Here is a 14875-nt window from a genome sequence, read left to right as displayed (position 1 = left end):
ACGGGGGCCCATGCCCCCGTGGCCCCAGTAGCTACGCCCCTGCCTTTGTGAGAAGGCTTTGCAAAGCTGCAGGGAATAAAATGTGTCAAGTAAGCAATAGGAATAGCCTGAGACTCACTGCAGGGCCTCATTTGCATAATATAGTTGCTGAAAAGTTGGCCTGGTAAGCAAGTGCATAATTTTCATGGACACCTTAAAAAGAAAGAAACTGCACAGCCAAACCACAAGATAACATTGGAGCTCAAGATATACAGAATTACTGAAAGCTTTTGCCCACTAGCAAGTCTGCTGTGTTCCCTTAGCCAGTTCAGGCAGGTCAAATAAGTCAGCTGCTTTTCCTCAGGATCATGGCTTCCACTAGAAATTAAAATGCAGAAATCTGCAGGCAAGATGATATAAAACTAATTGCAAAAATCACTGTAGTGAAGGCAAAATTCTAATGTGAGATTAAAATATTATGCACAGCCACAGCAAGCAAGCTAGGGGACAAAAGATGTGCAGGTGAAGCAGTGCACTGCTAGAAAAAGCAACAGTGATCAGAAGTCTTGATGACTAACCACAATACCAGCCCGAGATTCGGTGCCTCTGCCACCTTCACCATTCTGCTCACCTCCCCCGCCCTCCCCCAAAAAGGTAAAAACTGCCAAGAAAAGAAGGGAAATCAAGTTACCTGAAAGGAACGCTCTGCCAGGTGAACTCCTCGAATCAGGTTCAAGGCAGCGCACATGATGTTAAGAATCAGAGACAGGATCCCCAAAGCAGACACGGACTGCATTCTGTAACTGGGGGCTTTAGACAATTTTAAAAAAAGGCTCCAGTGAACATTCTTGTTTGCACATGCACACTCAGCTCACTTTGATAGACTACCATGTTGTACAATGAAACAATCCCCAAAGGACAGGACACTTACTTCCATCTGCCTTTCCAAATGCAAGCACAAGTTACAAATTCAGGTGTAATTGCTATGTGCCCTAGTGACAGGGCACATTATCTTACAGCTAGATTTACTAATGCGTGTTCCAATGCAAACCCCAGAACTGCCAGTGGAGCCTATTTACCAACTGGTTAATATTCTAAACAATTAAATCGCTTCTCTGTGGCTAACTGCTGATATTCAGCGACACTTAACCGAAGCCGGCTAACCTGTGGATGTCCTGGGGGAGGAGTTGGTACTTATGCGGTTAAGTGCCGATATTCAGCCTTGACCGCATAAGATAACCGTTTAGATTAGGCAGCATAAATTGCGGTCCTACCTTTAAGTGGTTCAGCTTATTCGGTTAAGGGCTGAATATTGCACTTCACAGCATAAGCTTTAGTGGCCAACCCAAAACCGGATATTAAATGCAAGCGCCCGGACATGGCCTAGCACTGAATATCCGGGAATACAACCAGTGAGGGGCATAAAAACGCTGACCGCCGCCGGCTGAATATCGGTCGGTAAAAGGGCAATTCTATAGCAGGGCACCCACATTTACACACCACTGAAGAACACGAGTGTAGAAAACAGTGTCACTTTGTGCAGGTGAGTGTACACTTACACGAGTAAGTGGAAGAATAATACCTAAGCGCTATTCTGTAAGGGTGTGTATTCGTGGCAAAGCATGTAAGTGTAAAGGGCTGACACATGCAACGTACAGAATACTGTTAGTTACGCAGGCCCTTGCTACATTCAAGTACTGTACTTGCTTACTTTGGCACGTATACCCCACATATACCTCTCGAATTCAATGAGGCTTACAAAGTTGTCAAAAAGACAAGTAGAAATACATTGTCATAAAAGTATAAGAAAATTACAAAAAAAAAAAAAAAAGCAAATATAAAACTTAAATCACCTTCCATTAAAAATTTCTTTTATCACCAGTGTAACTGCAGGTGTCCAAACCTAAGACATGCCAAATACCGGGTTGCATTAGCTTTCCATAGCACAGCGCTTCCCAAATTGTTATCCAAATGACCCCATTTTACACTTAAAAAGCCATGTAATCCCAGATGATGAAAACAAAACAGCAGACCTGCTATCCCCTCCCCTTTCTCATGCACTTCTTCCCCCTCCCTTCCACCTTTATCTGAAACATGAAGACGGTGGCAGCAGCAGCAGTGATGTTGACAACAGTAGCAGCAGTCAGCACAGGACCCTGTGTTACTGTGCGCTCAAAGACCACAGTACTCTGCATGGGTTTCCAGTCTAACAGGAGAAGGAGGCAGCGCCTGTGAACATTCACCGATTCAAAAGCCACTACTGGGCATAAGTCACAAGAGGTGCAGAGGAGGGGGAACTGCCCAGTTTCTGATGTCATGGCCCTATTTGGGATCCCAACCCAGTGTCTGGGAACCGCTGTAATAACAAAATCTGGCACCCAAGTGCCATTATACAATAGCTCTCGCTGTTCGACCCTGGGGCATCTAGAAGGTGGTGACCAGTTACAGAACTGCTCCCTAAGTACATAAAGCGAAGATACTTACCTGTAGCAGGTATTCTCCGAGGAAAGCAGGCTGATTGTTCTCACACGTGGGGTCGATGTCCGTGTCGGCCCAGGAAATGGCAAATTTTTCCCAGCAAAAATAAAGAGTTTTGCCAGTCTTCTGGCACGCTAACAGCGCGCACCACGCGTGCGCGGACGACTTCCTGCCCGTCGCATGAGTGTGCTTCTTCAGTTTAATAAAAAAGCATAGAAACAAACTAACAACAACTCCAAAGGGGAGGTGGGCGGGTTTGTGAGAACAATCAGCCTGCTGTCTTCGGAGAATACCTGCTACAGGTAAGTATCTTCGCTTTCTCTGAGGACAAGCAGGCTGCTTGTTCTCACATGTGGGGTATCCCTAGCAACCAGGCTCACTCAAAACAATGAACATTGGTCAATTGAGACTCGCAACGGCGAGGACATAACATAGATTGACCTGAAACCATAAACAACTAACTGAGAGTGCAGCCTGGAACAGAACAGAACAAAAATGGGACTAGGGGGGGTGGAGTTGGATCCTAAACCCCGAACAGATTCTGTAGCACTGACTGCCCAAACCGACTGTCACGTCGGGTATCCTGCTGAAGGCAGTAGTCAGATGTGAATGTGTGGACTGATGACAACGTTGCAGCTTTGCATATCTCTTCAATGGAGGCTGACTTTAAGTGAGCCACTGACGCAGCCATGGCTCTAACATTGTGAGCCGTGACATGGCCCTCCAGAGTCAGCCCAACTTGGGCATAAGTGAAGGAAATGTAATCTGCTAGCCAATTGGAGATTGTGCATTTTCCGATGGTGACTCCCCTCCTGTTGGGATCAAAAGAAACAAACAACTGGGCGGACTGTCTGAAGGGCTTCGTCCGCTCCACGTAAAAGGCTCTCTTACAGTCCAAGGTGTGCAACTTGTCCTCACCAGGGCAGGTGTGTGGACGGGGAAAAAATGTTGGCAGGACAATTGATTGGTTCAGATGGAACTCCGACACCACCTTCGGAAAGAATATAGGATGAGTGCGGAGGACTACTCTGTTATGATGAAATTTAATATAAGGAGCATGGACAACCAGGACTTGGAGCTCACTGACTCTACGAGCTGAAGTAACAGCCACCAAGAAAATGACCTTCCAGGTCAAGTACTTCAGAAGGCAGGAATTCAGTGGCTCAAAAGGAGCTTTCATCAGCTGGGTAAGGAATACTTTGAGATCCCATAACACTGGTGGAGGTTTGACCTGGGGCTTTGACAAAAGCAAACCTCCCATGAAGCGAACAACTAAAGGCTGTCCAGAGATAGGCTTACCCTCTAACGATGATGATAAGCACTAATTGCACTAAGATGAACCCTTATGGAGTTGGTCTTGAGACCAGACTCTGATAAGTGTAGGAGGTATTCAAGCAGGACAAGAAAAAGGATCTAGGGCCTTGCTGTCACACCAGACGGCAAACCTCCTCCATTTGAAAGAGTAACACCTCTTCGTGGAATCTTTTCTGGAAGCAAGTAAGACTCGGGAGACACCCTCTGAAAGACCCAAAGATGAAATTCTAAGCTCTCAACATCCAGGCTGTGAGAGCCAGAGACTGGAGGCTGGGATGTAGAAGCGATCCTTCGTTCTGGGTGATGAGGGTTGGAAAACACTCCACGGTTCTTCGGAGGACAACTCCAGAAGAAGATGGAACCAAATCTGACGTGGCCAGAAGGGAGCAATCAGAATAATAGTTCCACAGTCTTGTTTGAGTTTCAGCAAAGTCTTCCCTACTAGAGGTATGGGAGGATACGCATACAGGAGACCTGTTCCCCAATGCAGGAGCATGGCATCTGACGCTAGTCTGCCGCAGGAGAAGGGCCAGACACCGCTGCAGCAGATGGTACAGAAGGTGCAAGCACCCCTGACACCGAAGCTGACTGACGTAGCAGTCCCTCCAGAAGTTCTGGAAACAAGGCCCGGATGCACTCATCGAGACCCTCCATCGAAGAAGGCTGCAGGGTCGAGCGGTGTCAGAATTTGTGGAGGCTTGGGAGCAGGTACCGAGCTGCTAGGAGACCGACGCATCAGCACCTCCTGAATCGAGGGGGAGCGATCCTCTCTGCGCCAACGCTTCTCGAGTGCTGACTCTCTCGACGCCCTGGAGCTCCCGGTACCACTTCTTTGCCTTTGCTCTACGCCCATCATTGAGACTCCTCGGTACCAATGAGGAGGACGTGGAATCCTCACGTCTCCTCGGGGCAGGGTCCAACGAAGGTCAGTCCCGGGGGGCCTGCATAACAGTAGGCCTCGAGGCAGGTGGAGACCCACTCAATGCCTCACTGCTCCCAGTGCGAATTAACATAGTAACATAGTAAATGACGGCAGATAAAGACCCGTACGGTCCATCCAGTCTGCCCAACAAGATAAACTCATTTTACATGGTACTTGAAACCCGAGTTTGATTTGTCCTTGCCTTTCTCAGGGCACAAACCGTAAAAATCTGCCCAGTACTGTTCTTGTACTAAGTTCTGAAGCTAACATCAAAGCCCCTTAAAATTTACACTCCAGCCCATCCCTATCTATTCAGTCATGATCAGGGCATAGACCGTAGAAGTCTGCCCAGCTCCCGTTTTGTTTCCAATTACTGGCGTCGCCACCCAATCTCCACTAAGATTCCATGGAACCATTCCTTCTAAACAGGATTCCTTGTGTTTATCCCATGCATGTTTGAATTCCATTACCGTTTTCATCTCCACCACCTCCCGCGGGAGGGCATTCCACATATCCACCACCCACTCTGTGAAAAAATACTTCCTGACATTAGTCCTGAGTCTGTCCCCCTTCAACCTCAATTCATGCCCTCTAGTTCTACCTCCTTCCCGTCTCCGGAAAAGGTTCATTTGCGGATTAATACCTTTCAAATATTTGAACATCTGTATCATGTCACCCCTGTTTCTCCTTTCCTCCAAGGTATACATATTCAGGTCGGCAACTCTCCTCGTACGGTTTGCAACGCAAATCCCATACCATTTTCGTAGCTTTTCTTTGCACCGCTTCCAGTCTTTTTACATCTTTAGCAAGATACGGCCTCCAAAACTGAACACAATACTCCAAGTGTGGCCTCACCAACGATTTGTAGAGGGGCATCAACACCTCCTTTCTTCTGCTGGTTATGCCCCTCTCTACGTAGCCTAGCATCCTTCTGGCCACGGCCGTCGCCTTGTCGAATTGTTTCTTCACCTTCAGATCCTCCAACACCAACACCCCAAGGTCTCTCTCCTGAGTCGAGCTTACTAATCTCTCCCCTCCTATCCGGTATCTTTCTTTTGGGTTTCCGCACCCCAAGTGCATTACTCTACACTTCTTGGCATTAAATTTTAACTATACGCTAAATTTCTGGAAGAAACTTAAATAACTACCTGAGTCTAACTTATATTCAAAACTATACTCAGATCTTACCCAATCAGTCAACTCAAATTCAACACTACCTAACCTCCCACAGAGATACTATAAATGTTCTCAGTCCATACCCATTCCAACCATTATATCCCCAAGGGAATATGTGGCAGTGTCACAGATGGAACCATCATAGCACATTAAGTGTTCCGCCTCCTTAAATAATGTATGTGCATACAACAAAGCCAAACCTGGCTGCTCCAATAGTAAATGTTAGTTAATTTTGTCCCCGAGCTCTAAGTACATACAGTGATACCTCGGTTTTCATCGATAATCCGTCCAAAAACAATCTGCGAAATCTGAAACTGACGAAAACCGAGGCAATTATTTCCATATGAATAAAACACTGGAAAGCAATGGAATTGTTTGGCTAGACACACGGGGTGATGCTCACACAACGAGAAAACACCACACTGAGTAGGAGAACGCGTTTTCGCAAAATTAGCAGCAAGGTTACGTGGGCACACCAATGAAATCCAAGACAAATTTTTCACAAAAAAATCAACGAAAACCGAGGTATTACTGTATATGTTTACAAAAAGTCTATGTATACACATTTGGAACAATATTTTAAATATTCAATATACATAACACTTTGCCTACTAAATTACTCAAGGACTAGGAGATGCACCTAGACATAAACAGATTTGCAGAACCATGCGCTGGAGTTGCTAAACAGCAGAGATAGCTGCCCTGACCTAATATGTAGGTTCCTGTATGTAGTGTCACAAATATGCATATAACAATAGTATACAATAATATGCACAATATACCGTATTTTTCGGACTATAAGACGCACTTTTCCCCCCCAAATTTGGGAGGAAAATGGGGGGTGCGTCTTATAGTCCGAAGGTAGCGAGGTCCGATTTCGGGATCGCCCTCCCCTACTCACGTCACGCGATGTTCCCTGGTGGTCTAGTGACGTCGGGGCAGGAAAGAGCCCCCTCTTTCCTGCCCAGCGCACTGCTCTCCGTCCTCCTGTATGCTGCCTGACGGTCTAGGCGAGATTCAAAATGGCCGCCGAGAATTGAAGTCTTGGCGGCCATTTTGAATCTCGCCGAGACCGTCAGGCAACATACAGGAGGACGGAGAGCAGCGCGCTGGGCAGGAAAGAGGGGGCTCTTTCCTGCCCCGACGTCACTAGACCACCAGAGAACATCGCGTGACGTGAGTAGGGGAGGGCGATCCCGAACTCGGACAAGACGCACCGGAGCACCTAGGTTTTAGAGGAGGGAAAAAGGAAAATTTTTTTTTCCTATTTCCCTCCTCTAAAACCTAGGTGCGTCTTATGGTCCGGTGCGTCTTATAGTCCGAAAAATACGGTACATAGAATGGTTAGGAAACTGCAAAAAAATTTTACTTCCCTTAAGGATAAATTGTGCTCGTGTTCAAACTTCATATACTCTCCTTTCACCCGAATCCATTCTCACAAATTCTCCTGCCTGTGTGTTAGATATGCTGATAACTTTTATGTTGGTTGCAGATTCCCTTTCTGATGATGCGATGCGAAACTCGGCCAGAAGCTTTGACTTTGTGAGAATGGATTCGGGTGAAAGCAGAGTATGTGAAGCTTGAACACGAGCACAATTTGTCTTTAAGGGAAGTAAAATCTTTATGCAGTTTCCTAACCATTCTATGTATATTGTGCATATTATTGTATACTATTGTTATATGCATATTTGTGACACCACATACAGGAAACTACATATTAGGTCAGGGCAGCTATCTCTGCTTTTTAGCAACTCCAGCGCATGGTTCTGCAAATCTATTTATGTCTATTTATGCCCCAAAAAGCTTTTCTCGGGCTTCTCGAGACACTTGGGTCCGTTTCTTCATATGAAGACACAGACTACAAGCGGTTGGGCTATGGTCGGGCCCAAGGCACTGGATACACCAGGCATGGGTATCGGTACCTGAGATGGTCCGGTTGCACTGAGTACAAAGTTTAAAGCCACTGGCATGGAAGTGACATGGAAGTGAAAATGGCTTCGGCGAAATCAAAAGACACGACTGTGCCTGTTAAAAGAAAAACGGCACAAAAAATAAGGGACAAAAAATAAGGGCACAAAAAACCCGGCCGCGTCGAAAAAACAAGGGAAACTTTAAAAGGAAACAAAACTAAAAATACACTAGGGGAATTTTTTTTTTTAATGATAATAAAATAACGAAAAAATTAGGAGAAAATAGCGAATACTTGCGAAGACTCTTTCCTGGGCCTGAAAGGAGCGCAGAAAAAAACCACACCTCAATGCGGAGAAAAGAAAACTGAAGAGGTACACTCACGTGACGGGTGGGAAGTTGTCCGTGCATGCGCGGTGCGCGCTAGAAGATTCTGCCAAAACTTTTTATTTTTGCTGGGAAAAATTTGCCGTTTCCTGGACCAATGCGGACGTCGACCCACATGTGAGAACAAGCAGCCTGCTTGTCCTCGGAGAACTCACATTAACACATGCTAGTAAATCTGGCCCTAAGTCTGCATCTAAGGCAATGGAGGGTGAACCGACTTGCCCTAGGTCACAAGGACTTTCGTGGGAGAAGCACGATGTGAACGCTGAGTTTCCTGGTTCTCAACACGCTTCTCTAACCATTAGACTACTCTTCCACGCATAAGCAATTAATATTTTCTCTGGCACTGGGAGCCAGCAGAGCAGTATGCAAAAAGAAAATGCCTCATTCAGTGAGACTACTAAAAATTAATATGTGCTTACTTTCATAAAAGCAAAGCAGCAGACATTGATATTCAAAAGAGTAAAGTCTGTGGACTAGGCAGGGTATTTTCCAGAGGACTGAAAAGCTCTCTCTCCTAGGAACAACAGTACGTACTACAATGAAGTAAGAGCAGCCAGATTCGACTGTCAAACAATGGCCCCCAACATTGCCTTATATCCTTTGGCATCAGATATTCTCAATTGTCCTTGGTCTGCATGCAATCTGCCTCTGGTGTAACCTGCATTGACAGAACTCTGCAGAAGTCTTGCTGCAAGTGTGGTACTGTGGATAAAAATATTAGCCTTTCAAATGTTAACCCCTTTTTTCTAAGTTTCACTTTCTAAAAGTGAGACTACCCTGAAGTAGAATTCTGTTCCTAGTTATCATTCACTCCATTAGATGCCCTTAGCATGGGTTCAAACTACACAGCACACAAGTTCTGCCACCTAAAGAGAACACAACTGGAAGAATATTGGCCTGGCATTTGGGCAAGAGACATCAACTCTGGAGAGACTGTCTGAGGATGCAGGGGAGGTACCACAAATGGGGCAGAGATGAGAGGTGTGCAAGCTCAGAACAATGCACATAAACTGTATTACTTTACTTTTAATTCATTTTACTTTTACATGCTCTCTCTCTCTCCTTCCTGATTTGATAATGAACCAAACCTCCAAAAACCAGGGTTAAACAGGTTGAAATGGCTTCGGCTCTTCAGCTTGGAGAAAAGACAGCTGAGGGGAGATATGATAGAGGTATGTAAAATAATGAGTGGAGTGGGGAGATATGATAGAGGTATATAAAATAATGAGTGGAGTGGAACAGGTAGACGTGAATCGCTTCTTTACTCTTTCCAAAAATACTAGGACTAGGGGGCACACAATGAAGCTACAAAGTAGTAAATTTTAAACGAATCAGAGAAAATATTTCTTCAATCAACGTGTAATTAAACTCTGGAATTTGTTGCCAGAGAATGTGGTAAAATCAGTTAGCTTAGTGGGGTTTAAAAAAGGTTTGGACTGCTTCCTAAAAAAAAAGTCCATAAGCCATTATTAAAATGGACTTGGGGAAAACCCGCTGCTTACTTCTGGGATAAGCAGCATAAAATATATTATACTGTTTTGGCATCTTGCCAGGTACTTGTGACCTGGATTGGCCACTATTGGAAACAGGATACCGGGCTTGATGGACCTTTGGTCTGTCCCAGTATGTGACCACTTATGTACATCTGAGGTAAAATACCCTGTTCTAAATCACTTAAACTCTTCTGTGGTATTAAGTCACATGAAGGGTCCCAGTGAGCAATATTTGGTTGCCTAGCCTCATATTCGGGCACCACTCATGATAAAGGTCACCCTACAAATTTAACCATCAAGCTTCACAGGTTCTACAGCATACTTGGTCTGGAAGATGATTTTAGGATGTGTTCTACAGGAAGCAGACAGGCAATGAGCTCCAGAATCAACATTTCCCCAGATCTATATTCTATTCTCAAGTTTGCAGGAAGTGTGTAAAAAAAAAAAAAAAAAAAGATTGTTTCTGAATACACTGTGCAGATATACACAAGTAGGCAAGCACTGCCAGAAGGCCACTAGAAACTCTTCAATGTACAAAAAGAGACATAAGATAAACATATAAAATCATTTGCAAAACAGAAAACAGGGAGCTATTATTCTCTGTCTCAAAAACTAGGAGCTAGGGGACATGAGTTGAAATCATCTATAAAATGTAAAAGAAATCAACAAAACAAGGTCTTCTCACATGGCACACAGCTTACAAAGCTGACAGCCATCAGGCATACTGAAGGCAAACTGTGTAACTGGGTTCAAAATGAATAAAACAAATGTATGGTCCACAGACTAACATAAGAGTCAGGGATGTGATTCCAGGATCACTGTAGCCCTAAATAATGTTTATCAGAACAAAAAGTACATAAGTACATAAGTATTGCCATACTGGGACAGACCAGCATCTTGTTTCCAACAGTGGCCAAACCAGGTCACAAATACCTGGCAAGAGCCCAAAAAAGTACAAAACATTTTATGCTGCTTATCCCAGAAATAGGCAGAGGATTTTTCCCAAGTCCATTTTAATAATGGTCTATGGACTTTTCCTTTAGGAAGCCGTCCAAACCTTTTTTAAACCCTGCTAAGCTAACCTTTACCATATTCTCTGGCAACGAGTGTGCACAGCGCTGAAAACAGGACAGGGCGCCAGGCAATATGAGACCAGCGCAGGACAAACGCTTTACCTGGCGGGGGTTGGGGACCCCCGCCAGCCAAGGTACCTTCCAGCGGCGGGGGGGGGGGGGTGGCGGCGGCAGCAGAAGTGGCGGTCGGGGGGGGGGGGGGCAGAAGTGGTGGTGGGCCAAAATGTGCCCCCCCCCTTGGGCTCTGTCCCCCCCCTCCTGTCGAGGTCTAGCTATGCCCCTGGTATAACCCAGTCTGGCAGTTAAGAGGAGTGGAGCAGTAGCCTAAAGGTGAGCGCAGTGAACTGAGAGCCAGGGGAACTGGGTTCAATTCCTACTGCAGATCCTTGTGACCCTGAACAAGGTCACCTAACCCTCCACTGCCCCAGGTACAGGAACCTAGACTGAGCCCACTAGGACAGAGATGTGCCTGTATATAATATGTAAACCACCTTGGCTGTATCACAAGCAGCTTATCAAATGCAAGACCCTTAAAAAGTTTTTGTGAGTCATAAGAAATGCTAGAAAGTAAACGGCAATGCATCTATACAGTGCAGCTGTGGCATCCAGGATTACTTTCCAATCCTATAACACTACTGTGCTTATTCTAGAAGCTGTATTTGTATTTTAGATGTGCATAATCGGCACTGCAAATTTTGTCTTGCATAAAAGATCTAAGGTCTGATTTTACAAAGCCGGGAAATGCACATCCAAAGCTTTAAAAAAAAAAACGTGCAAATGACAAGAGGGCGTGACAGCAGTTTGTCTTCTTGAGCAGACTTGTCTGAACAACACAGCCTGCTGGATTTTCAGGATATCCACAATCCAAACACAGGAGAAACATCTGCCTGTAACTAAGGCAGGAGGGTTGCCAATATAACCACACACATATTCAATCTAGATATCCTGACAACCCGACTAGCTGAAGACAGACTTGGAAACTGTGGCTATAAAACATTCCCAAATGGTTTCGGTGGAACACAAGAAACCTCCATGTGTCTACCTGACTCCAGGTGCGCTGCTATGTGTCCATTTGCCACACCATTCGCCTCTGCCACATCTTCCAGGTGCAGGATAACAGGGGCTGGAGACAACTGCTCTTGCTGGACATCCTCCTTTGGCTGAGAGCAGCTAGCACCATTAAAATGCTCTTTCACCTTTTGAATTGTGCCATCTGATAAACAAGCCACAAATACACCAGTTAGACTCAGAAGCAGGGAAGCGCGGGGCGACCCCATTTCATAACAAGCTGTTCCGACACTTTGGGCTAGCAAGTATCTTTGCATTATACCTTGTAATTACATAGTAGATGACGGCAGAAAAAGACCTGCACGGTCCATCCAGTCTGCCCAACAAGATAAACTCATATGTGCTACTTTTGTGTATACCTTACCTTGATTTGTACCTGTCCTTTGCTGGGCACAGACTGTATAAGTCTGCCCAGCACTATCCCCGCCTCCCACCACCAGCTCGGCACAGACCGTATAGTCTGCCTAGCACTTGTAATTCTACTACTATGTAAGCCGCATTGAACCTGCCATGAGTGGGAAAGTGCGGGGTACAAATGTAACAAATAATTAATAAATAAATAAAGGACAAACAAATTGCAATACAATCAAGATAGACCAGTGGTTCTCAACTCGATCTTCTGGACACACCCAGCCAGTCTGGTTTTCAGGATATCCCCAGGGAATATGAATAGTTAAGTAATTAATCTGAGTTCCTATATTTCAATCCAGTCACTACCATTAATAATATAATATAAATCAAGCAAATGCGTTTCCAAATTTGCATCAATTTATTCTTCTTATAAATCCCACTTTATAGTTTTATCATATCAAACAGTGTGCTCTTAGCTGCGTTCACTCACTTTCATACCACATACATACTTCTCATGACAAAACTCATTATCTCTGTTTTAAACTGAAGGAGATCACATGATATATCCTAGGATATCACTCCCCGTAGCAAGTTAACAACTTATAGTTGGTTGCTTACTAATATGCTAAGGTATTTAGCAACACAGTTGCATTATCACTTTTCTTACCAATTTGCAATTACACTTAACATAAAAGTCACTTATCACTTTCAGGGAGCCTCAGGTTCATAGTAACATAGTAGATGACGGCAGAAAAAGACCTGCATGGTCCATCCAGTCTGCCCAACAAGATAAACTCATATGTGCTACTTTTTGTGTATACCTTACCTTGATTTGTACCTGTCCTTTTCAGGGCACAGACCGTGTAAGTCTGCCCCAGCACTATCCCCGCCTCCCAACCACCAGCCCCCAGCACCGACCGTATAAGTCGCCCCGCACTATCCCCGCCACCGGCTCTGCCACCTAATCTCGGCTAAGCTCCTTAGGATTCATTCCTTCTGAACAGGATTCCTTTATGTTTGTCCCACGCGTGTTTGAATTCCGTTACCGTTTTCATTTCCACCACCTCTCGCGGGACGGCATTCCAAGCATCCACTACTCTCTCTGTGAAAAAATACTTCCTGACATTTTTCTTGAGTCTGCCCCCCTTCAATCTCATTTCATGTCCTCTCGTTCTACCTCCTTCGCATCTCCGAAAATGTTCGTTTGCGGAATTAATACTTTTCAAATATTTGAACGTCTGTATCATATCACCCCTGTTTCTCCTTTCTTCCAGAGTGTACATGTTCAGGTCATCAAGTCTCTCCTCATACGTCTTGTAACGCAAATCCCTTACCATTCCGTAGCTTTCTTTGCACTGCTTACAATTCTTTTTACATCCTTCGCAAGGTACGGCCTCCAAAACTGAACACAATACTCTAGGTGGGGCCTCACCAACGACTTATACAGGGGCTTCAACACCTCCTTTCTTCTGCTGGTCACACCTCTCTCTATACAGCCTAACAACCTTCTAGCTACGGCCACCGCCTTGTCACACTGTTTCGTCGCCTTCAGATCCTCAGATACTATCACCCCAAGATCCCTCTCCCGTCCGTACCTATCAGATTCTCCCCGCTAACACGTACGTCTCCCGAGGATTTCTATTCCCTAAGTGCATCACTTTGCATTTCTTCGCACTTGAATTTTAAATTGCCAAACCTTAGACCATTCTTCTAGCTTCCTCAGATCCTTTTCATGTGTTTCCACTCCCTCCCGGGTGTCCATAATAATGGTTTCTTTTCATATCCGATCAAACAACTTTTCTTCTAGCTTCACAGCTGGTATCAAGTGATAGTTTTTACAATTCCATAATCATTTCCAATTACTAGTGTCACAGTTCTTCCTTGGGTATTCTCCTATAGGCTCACTACTACACCTTCCGTAATGGCCAAATTTTAACAATCAGCACCAGACATAACCATAATGATTAAACCCAACGCTTGCACTGCGTTTCGCCACCTGGCGTCTTCAGGGATTTAACTACAATAAAAATAAAATAAAAGCAGATACAGCACCCCACTACGATATAGCGTTACTCTTTTGTATTATAACTACTGGATAGTACAAATTCCTATTCCTTTGTCTTATTACCGGCTGCTTACACAGAATCGCCCTCACTCAAGGGACCTGGAAAAAATGGCGCCGAAATCTGCTAAAACGCTGGCGCTTGCCCATATTTATCAAGAGCAGGAGGAGCTATATGTGACCAATCAGTGACCAGAGCTCACAGCCCAGCCCACTCTACTTCCTTGTTGAGCCCACGTGGAGAGACCGTACCCCATTCATATATTAATCTCTGTTCCTTGTTCATCATTCTTTGCAGAATATTGCCAGAATACTTTTTATCAAACTGTATCAACACCACAAAACCGTAACTCAGAAATGGAATGATTCTGAGACACCCAATGTTCTACCAACGGTGTATCCATTTTGATAATCTGATGTTACTTAGGTGTTGGGCCAAGCGGTGCTTAATCTTTTTGACAGTCTGCCCTATGTACCATTTGCCACACGGACAGGTGATACCGTATATGACCATGTCCGAGTTGCAATCAGTAGTTAGACTGATTAGGTACATTTATACTTTTGGTCTCCAGAGCATAACGGCAATAACGCACCCCGCACATTTGAAATGCCCAGTGTCATTTGGTAGGACAGATTTCCTATTACTCAAACTGTCTCCTAA

At 44.8% G+C, this 14875-nt stretch overlaps 1 protein-coding gene across 1 annotated transcript in view; it reads right to left on the bottom strand.

Moving 5' to 3' along the window:
* The window catches only part of SEC22C (SEC22 homolog C, vesicle trafficking protein), a 72728-nt gene that overhangs the window by 43830 nt on the left and 14023 nt on the right, over nucleotides 1-14875 (bottom strand). The window contains 2 exon segments of the mRNA XM_030197699.1: nucleotides 671-789; nucleotides 11776-11946. Coding sequence (XP_030053559.1) covers nucleotides 671-789; nucleotides 11776-11946 — 290 coding nt within the window.

Source organism: Microcaecilia unicolor, chromosome 1, assembly GCF_901765095.1.
Source record: "Microcaecilia unicolor chromosome 1, aMicUni1.1, whole genome shotgun sequence".
Classification (NCBI taxonomy): Eukaryota; Metazoa; Chordata; class Amphibia; order Gymnophiona; family Siphonopidae; genus Microcaecilia; species Microcaecilia unicolor.
This window is presented reverse-complemented; position numbering and strand designations above follow the sequence as displayed.